Source organism: Mya arenaria, chromosome 15 (assembly GCF_026914265.1).
Source record: "Mya arenaria isolate MELC-2E11 chromosome 15, ASM2691426v1".
Lineage (NCBI taxonomy): Eukaryota > Metazoa > Mollusca > Bivalvia > Myida > Myidae > Mya > Mya arenaria.
The window spans coordinates 33068968-33078126 of record NC_069136.1 but is presented as its reverse complement, the minus strand read 5'-3'; the positions used below and the strand labels follow the sequence as shown (position 1 = coordinate 33078126).

The window sequence follows — 9159 nt, the reverse complement described above, 5'->3', positions numbered from 1 at the left end:
CCGGAGTATTTTTATCCCATAATTTGTTGGACTCTGATTTATCCCCAAATGAGTTTTTGAAATTCTCCATTTTCAGGAAGAAATTAAAGCAATTCATTATAAACAAACAAACAATAATATCAAATAATTTCAATGCTGCTGCCTTTATATTTGTAAACAATGTGAAGTTGGAAAATTCCTAGTCAAATAGTTTTGCGCCAATGGAGGGTCTTTCCGTAGGGCGTGCAGCCTTGTTCCGTGATTGACCTCTAAATTGACTAAATATAACTATGGAAAACCCAAACCAACTCGGTCACCAGTAAAATAATCAATCAAAAATATATGTGGATTTGACTCATCTATTGTACAGCAATAGAGGAAATATATCCTAAAACGCTATACTATACATTTACATTTCAAAGCACGAACATTATATCGAAACATTGAAAACAGTTTAAAGCACATGTTACAACATTATTGCAGCACATGACATTCATATCATTAAGGCGATTTGAGTAATGTTGCACAGCTTAATTTGCAGCCAAGACAACACATTGGTGTTAAAGCTGATTCCTAGCCAGATATTGTAAAAGTAGGGGGACCTTTTATAGTACCCGAGGATAAGTCCCTAAATGATATATGACGCGTGTTTAGTGTATTGTCATCACATTCACACCTCTGGCATTAAGGGCCAATCGTTCTAAAAACAAGACAAACAAACTTTATAAACAACAACAGTGTTGTGTTATTCTCTTTACTGAACTTTTTTTTCGAATATTCGAATACCGATTTTGACATTCGAATACCAAACGTTTGATCGAATATTTGTTTGCATCCCTAATATATATATATATATGTACATTACATAAATGTTGAAAATAAAATATGTTCATGTTGAATCTGAAATATGTAAAATACTAGCACTATTTTTTATGTACAAAGAATACAATGCCATTGTGTTTTTTGTGTGTTTTTTTTTGCATCTTCAGACGATGAACTGCATGGACTGGGATGGGGAGGGTCCCAAGAAAGCCGAGATTGACCTCTGGCAGGACTGTAGAATGCAGGTATAACTATCAACATAAATACAAACAGACAACATAAGATTTGGAAGATACATGGACAACTTAACATGTTTTACTTGTCTCCTGCTTTCAATTCCTTAAAACGACTCACTCACAAAATTAATGTTAAGTAGTTTAGGTGTACTTCTCTCACCAAAGAGGTTGTGGGTTTGTTCCCCTGCCAACTTGCAAATGTGAACTGTTTTAAGTACCAACTTGTCAAAATTGATTGGAACCTGGAGACTAGATAATGTGCTTACACAGTCTCCCGTGTATTTCCCACCATTTCTGCGATGCGCCCTGGTGTGTTGTTTTAAATCTCAGTTTTATATTAATCAATCCTTAGTCAATGAATTTAAATCTGAAAAAAGACATTTAAATATCTCGCCTATATTTCATTTTTTTAGCATCACATGATAAGTTTCTGTGATATATTTTAAGTACTTTAAAGCTATATTATACTGTTATCATATAACCTTCTGTATATTTTTAAGTGTGAATTGACTGTGTGGTATCCAGAATAAAAAAAATGGCCTTGTTTGTCTGTTTTTAGCTATTGTGATCGCCTTGTGTATGTCGTCCGTCGTAGTTGTCCGTCATTGTCCATCGTCAACAATTTGACTGTTAACACTCTAGAGGTCACAATTTGGGCACAATCTTAATGAAACTTGGTCAGAATGTAACCCTTAATAAAATCTTTGACGAGTTCGATATTAGGTCATCTGAGGTTAAAAACTAGGACACCAGGTCAAATTTTAGGAAAAGCTTGTTAACACTTTAGAGGTCACATTTATGACTGTATCTTCATGAAAGTTGTTAAGAATGTTTATATTAATAATCTTTAAGTCAGGTTTAAATCTGGGTTATGTGCGATCAAAAACTAGGTCACCAGGTCAAATAATAGGAAAAGCAAGTTAACACTATAGAGGCCACATTTATGACCATTATAATGTTCATGGAACTTAATCAGAATGTTATTGATGATCTTTAGGTAGAGTTTGAAACTGGGTAGTTAGAGGTCAAAAACCAGTCCACTAGGTCAAATCGTAGAACAACTTAGTAAACATTGTAAAGGTTACATTCTCTCTTTGATCACCATGAAACTATGTCAAAATGTTTGTGTTTATGAAGTCTATGTCAAGTTTGAAACTGGGTAACCTGAGTTCAAAAACTAGGTCACGAAATCAAATCATAGAAAACATTGTTAAAACACTGTTGAGGCCATATTTTCTACTTTATCTATATGAAACCTGGCCAGAATGTACTTATTACAGCAAGGTAAGGTTTGCAACTGGTTCATCCGTGTTATTAAAAAAATCATCCGTGATATTAAAAAAATAAATTAGTCACTAAGAAGGATCTAAGTAATATTTATTTTTTTAATTCCAGCAGGTATAAATGTTTTGATTCCATACCTCATGATTATTGAATTGGATCAGGTGAGCGATACAGAGCTTTCAGGGCCCTCATGTTTCAGAATTTCCATCAGGAAAATTATAACACTATTAATCTAAGCTCACTATTTTTGGTTGTCTTCTATGTCCGATAATTTTGAAAAAACTACGTTTTAACTGTCAAAATCAGGTTTAAATAAGACAAAGGCTAAACAAAATAAGGATTTTACAGCTGTTAAGCTTTAGAAGTTTTGACAAATCAGGGCCCCCGACCACTTGTGTTGTCACATAAATGTCTCGAGTCAGTTTTTAACTTAATAAGTATATTTATGTATTGCTACTGAATAAGGAGGGGCTGGCCATGACCAGTTCAACTAAGTGGGAGACGTGAATAATAAACCACAGTCAGTAAAAAGGACATTTATTCAATGTCAAAACAAAATAATAAATACGAGTTTGACATCCTCGTAACATATTATTCACGACTAGCACATTAGGCGTCCAAATAACCGCCCAATAATGAATAACCGTGTAACAATAAAACCAAAATATACTAGAACAAATGCCTAAACATGTATATTTTCAAAGAAATGACAGTATAAAACAATACACAAACAATTTAGAAATGAGTTGATTGCACTACAAATATACAACATAAAGAAATGCATAAGAATAACATATACATAAATTATTTGAATATGTATGGAGGTGGATTGGGAGGTGGAGAAAAATTATGCAAAATATTTTGCTCAAAATATGCAAGCATGTATCTCAGAAGATTTTTCTAGAATGGCTGACGCGGGAGGCCGTGATAGGCTGACACCCACCACGTGACCACTGGTCACGGCTTGGAACGCTGATAAGCCAAGCACACACCACGTGACCACTGGTCACGGCGTGGAAGCCAGATAAGCCACGCTTTAGATGTAACCGGTTAAACCCGCACATTTAGCAAGGGGTGTTTCAGTTCAACCCACAGATCCATAAAACACTTTATGTCGGCATAAAATTATATTTATGTTGTTTCTGCAGGACATATTGTACAAGTATTGGAATCAGTGCATTGTCCAGCCATTTAGAGACCCTGGGTATTGCCCTTATGAAGGAATTGTTGATTATGCAAGTGCCTGTTGAACCTAGCCGGGCTGAGAGGGGTAAGATGGACGTTGAAAACTGGACTGAATTGTCCAGGTATGGTATTGGACATTCTATTTAATATTATGCCTTACATAAAGTTGATCAGACTGCTATGGATATTTTATCTAGGAATTAACAAGACATGGAAAGGTTCTGTAAACTTTGGACATATTTGTCTATGATGAAGTTTGTGAGCAAAGTTATAAGAGTAATTACTGATGATTAGTGGGAAATGATTATATGTGTTGGTTTCTTGCTTGGAGGAAATCACTATAATTCCCTTTGTGAATGACCTTATTGAACATGTGTTCATGGGGTATAACATAAACTGGCCTTCCAGCGTTCCTACTTTTTCCTACTTTTCCTACTTTTTCCTACTTTTTTAACAGCTTCCTACTTTTTTCTAAAAAACTCCTACTATTTCTACTTTTTTAAAATTAAGTCCGCAAAAATATTAAAGTTCGATCTTTGTGCTAGTTTTCTTTGCAGAAAATGAACAAAAGATGTCAAACTGGCTGGTTTCTGTTGTTGAAAGGTGTGGCAATATGTTCCACTTTGACGTGCATCATCTTTTCACCTACACAGTTCAGCAGCAGAAACCGACCAAGCATCATTCACTTAAATATTCAATGTGGCATATTGAATGGTATGATTTTGCATTAAAAACATCTCATCTAACCAAAAATATTCCTACTTTTCCTACTTTTTTGTAAAAAATATTCCTACTATTTCCTTTTTTTTGTCAGAAAACCGCCTACTTTTTTCCTACTTTTTTGTTAGTGGCTGCTGGAAGGTCTGCATAAAAACAATCACACTTACAAGCTGTACATGTCTACAGGTAGGTATGACGTCCTGTTGGGTATATTCAGTGGTAAGATTGGTACCCAGCCTTTCACAAGACAGGCAATGGAGGCTGAGGCCATGGTAGACTATCACAGTGTGTGTATACCACGTGACAAATTGCTACGTCGGAAGGCAACATTTTGCCTCAAAATAAGACTTTAAACTAAGATAACTTAACTATTTCTTCACATTTTAAATGAAACATAGCACACTCTATGCTGCTTACGGAGCCTCGCCTGCAGTATTTTACCAGAGTTTTATTGAGAGTTCAGCGTCTTAAAACACTTTGACAAATCTTTTCACAAAGGTCGGAGCACTGTCAAAACATTATTTTGGAAACAGGTTTGGCGAAGTGTTTGGTGAAACTAATCACCTAATAATCAAACTCAAGTAAAAAACGAAGGCGGGGCTTTTTCAGAATTACCGATAATTGATAGTTAATGTGAAAATATTGACATGCCTTCTTTTTGTGCAGTGTTTGGGTGTTCTAATAGACACGACAGGGAAAATGACAGATCTTATTATCGGTTGCCTAAGGTTATAACACATCAGGGAGAACAAACCAAAAAGTTGTCACAGGATCGTAGAGAGAAATGGCTGTCAAATATAGCGCGAGATGACCTTAAACCTTCAAGCTATGACAACCTGCGAATATGCTCGGATCACTTTATCAGTAAAGAATATTTCGCAACTGTTCATATTTTTGCATGTCATTTATGCCATTTAACCACATTCACATTGTAAATATGGATTTGTTTATTGAGATGGGGCCTAGCTGCACTGTATGTTCATGTTACAACATAATGAATCATTCACACGGTTTCTGAACTTAATGGAAAAAGATTTTGTGTTGTATAAGAGTTATGTTCTTGCAAGACATTATTTATTTAAGTGTTTTAAATCATTTCAGAAAAACCGGCAGACCTCTATAACCAACTTAATCCTGACTGGGCTTCAACTGTTAAGATGGGCCACATTCGTACATTCATGTCCCCATCCCCATCCAAATCTAGATACAACCGCTCACTTAACCGGTCGGTAAGGAAACAGCACACTGCCGCAGCAATGAGTCTACTGGAACTGCGATGTTCTACCCCAGAACTGGAATCAGAAGATGTTGATGTTGGTGTGATGTAGTCAGGGACTTCAACACAAACAGACATTGACAAAAATCTGCTTACTGCCATAGAGAGTGAGCTTCAGGTACTACAGAAGGAAAACCGTGAAATGAAAGCCATATTAGAAGAGAAGAAACTTGATGAATCATTCTTTCGGAATGATAGTGCAAAGGTTAAATACTATACAGGCCTACCAGACTTTACAGTTCTACAAGCATTGTACTATTATGTAGAGCCAGACATTACACTAACCCACAAAATCATGTGAAATAAATGTCAACCAATTATGCTATTGTCTTCTGTACATTATGATGATGTAGATGATGGTGGTGATGATGATGGTGATGGTGTTATTGTTGTTGATGGTGATGATGATGATGTGTACAGTGATAAAGGGATGATGATGATGATGATGATGATGATGATGATGATGCTGGTGTTGATGATGATTATAATGTCAACCTGGGAGAAACTCTATGAAGACTTCAAAGAATCTAGTTAAAATGATGTTTTATTAATTAAGTTATGACCAACACATTTAGGGTTGAGGTAAAACCTTGAACATTACTGAAATAAAATGCTAATGGGGATATGTATTGAACCAAAGTTAAATGATATTTTCATTACATGTATTTGTTTCTAAGAAAATAATGTTATGGACATGAGCGCATTAAGGGACTATAGTTCCATGTTCTCTATGGTCATATATTGCAAATCTGATATTTCTTGAAAAATGAACAAATTGCTTTCATTAATAATAATAAAAGATTTTTTAAATAAGAGCCCTATTGGTAACAACCGTTTAGATATGAAAAATACACCAATTGTTAAAAAAAAACTAGTGATAAAAATGATTTCATCAAATAACTTATTATAGATTAAAAAATTATTTTAAACTGAAAAAAGAGAATAAAATAAATTTAACCTTTAAATAAGAAGTAATAAAGAGCACATTGCAGAGCTATATACAATATATACACTACATTACACAGCAGTTGTTTTAACTTATGAAAAAGGCACTCGACGAAAATAGAACATCATCAGACATATATAAATAATTTGATTACCTATGCAGCACATTGTCATACATTATTTAAAGCAACATTAAAGCATGAAAAACCTTAGGTTTGCAACCACAATGGAAGTGACAAAAGTCATGATTTCAATGCGCTGGCAGTAAGACATTAGTTGAATGATACAACAGAGTTACACATATTGGTGAGTGCACAACAGACATGAACTATTTTATCCAGTGCAAGTGTCTTGTCTTCATCTGTCTGGAGGTAGTCGTGGGGTAATTTAGAAGACAGGATCTGGTACTTTTGGTGAACAAGTCCAATAACTCTTTCGACATGGATCCGACTGTTCGCAATCCTCCGTGTCTTCTCCACATCCAAGGCACCAAGTTGGGCTTTACCTTTAGTAAATGCCGGAATGTACACTTGGGCACACATCGTTCCCACACTTTCCTGGATGTCAAAGCCCCTGTCAGCCAAAATGAGGTCTCCGGGAACAAGTTTGTCGAGTATTCCAGAGTTTTCAGTGATGGTTTTGTCACTTGCTCTGTCGCCATAACCATTTGAAATAAAGGAAATGACACCCTGAGGCGCTATGCCTATTAAGTACTTAGCAGTGTGGCTGTGTTTATAATTTGACCAGGTCTCTGCACGTGCTTTTAGATTTGAAGGCCTTTCCATGAACACTTCAAAGCAGTCAATTATCACAGACACTTTGGTTCCGAAGTGAATTCTGAAGCTCATTGGCATTGTTTTTTTCAATGACTCCCTGTCCGGCCAGTGTATCAATGGTCGAAGGGCAACACTCAGGACGTCAATCACTGATTGAAAGACTCTTGACACAGTTGAGTCTGATACACCAAACCGAATTGCAAGATCAAGGTGTGAAGTGTTCAGACGCAGTTTCATCAACACTATTATAAGCTTTTGAAATTTGTTCAGTGCACTTTTGTGGGTTAGTGTAATGTCTGGCTCTACATAATAGTACAATGCTTGTAGAACTGTAAAGTCTGGTAGGCCTGTATAGTATTTAACCTTTGCACTATCATTCCGAAAGAATGATTCATCAAGTTTCTTCTCTTCTAATATGGCTTTCATTTCACGGTTTTCCTTCTGTAGTACCTGAAGCTCACTCTCTATGGCAGTAAGCAGATTTTTGTCAATGTCTGTTTGTGTTGAAGTCCCTGACTACATCACACCAACATCAACATCTTCTGATTCCAGTTCTGGGGTAGAACATCGCAGTTCCAGTAGACTCATTGCTGCGGCAGTGTGCTGTTTCCTTACCGACCGGTTAAGTGAGCGGTTGTATCTAGATTTGGATGGGGATGGGGACATGAATGTACGAATGTGGCCCATCTTAACAGTTGAAGCCCAGTCAGGATTAAGTTGGTTATAGAGGTCTGCCGGTTTTTCTGAAATGATTTAAAACACTTAAATAAATAATGTCTTGCAAGAACATAACTCTTATACAACACAAAATCTTTTTCCATTAAGTTCAGAAACCGTGTGAATGATTCATTATGTTGTAACATGAACATACAGTGCAGCTAGGCACCATCTCAATAAACAAATCCATATTTACAATGTGAATGTGGTTAAATGGCATAAATGACATGCAAAAATATGAACAGTTGCGAAATATTTCTTACTGATAAAGTGATCCGAGCATATTCGCAGGTTGTCATAGCTTGAAGGTTTAAGGTCATCTCGCGCTATATTTGACAGCCATTTCTCTCTACGATCCTGTGACAACTTTTTGGTTTGTTCTCCCTGATATGTTATAACCTTAGGCAACCGATAATAAGATCTGTCATTTTCCCTGTCGTGTCTATTAGAACACCCAAACACTGCACAAAAAGAAGGCATGTCAATATTTTCACATTAACTATCAATTATCGGTAATTCTTTTCATAAACATGCACTTTGACCTTTTATCGCTACGTTCTGTTTGTCTACCAAGATGGCGGCGACAAGTGCGTGTGACGTCATACGGGTCCGCTCTATGACAAAGCCGCGGCAATGTCCTCAAATAAACCAGCCGCCGTAACTGGCTGGCTGCAGCTGGCCTGGTCAGCGACATCAGGCGTTGGCATTGAGGAAGACTCGTCTTCACTCTCATCGCATGGTTCTTGCATTTGTTTGCGAAGTCGATCAACGTCTGACTTCAAATGCGCAAAATTTTGCATCATCTCTTGCATTAATGCAATTTGCTCCTGTTGGCCTTTCTGAATGGCCAACAAATCATTCTGTGATGCCCGAGAATTATCCCGTTTAGGCACGTCCGAACTGTCTTCCTGATTACAGGGTATGTCTGTTACAGTTGGACAAAGTTCTTGTGATATTTTTTGCAAAATATCACCATCCATGATTAGTGCGATACACAATAACTGTTTATTTCCAAGTGTCTAATTAAAAACTATTATTAAAACAATTATTATAACTAAAACTATTTAAATTCACAAATGACATTTTATAAATCCAATGTATCACTAATTCTTATAACCACTATGAGCTATCACTCTACAGTAAAGATAATATTGATGTGTACTCAGCAAGGGCTAGAACGCAATTGACCAGTAGGGCTGCTGACGCATATCTCACTGGG

General features: G+C 36.3%; 2 protein-coding genes across 2 annotated transcripts; one reads left to right on the top strand and one right to left on the bottom strand.

The window, feature by feature from the left end:
- Positions 1–4862: 4862 nt before the first annotated feature.
- On the top strand, positions 4863–5769 carry LOC128219599 (uncharacterized). The gene is made up of 2 exons (XM_052927435.1): positions 4863–5090; positions 5328–5769. Exons 1-2 carry the CDS (start codon positions 4874–4876, stop codon positions 5552–5554), a joined length of 444 nt encoding a protein of 147 aa, XP_052783395.1. The 5' UTR covers positions 4863–4873; the 3' UTR covers positions 5555–5769.
- A 796-nt stretch (positions 5770–6565) lies between these two features.
- Positions 6566–8895, bottom strand: LOC128218747 (uncharacterized). The gene is made up of 2 exons (XM_052926432.1): positions 8204–8895; positions 6566–7966 (listed from the first exon to the last, which is right to left on the bottom strand). Exon 2 carries the CDS (start codon positions 7647–7649, stop codon positions 6720–6722), a length of 930 nt encoding a protein of 309 aa, XP_052782392.1. The 5' UTR covers positions 7650–7966; positions 8204–8895; the 3' UTR covers positions 6566–6719.
- Positions 8896–9159: the final 264 nt, after the last annotated feature.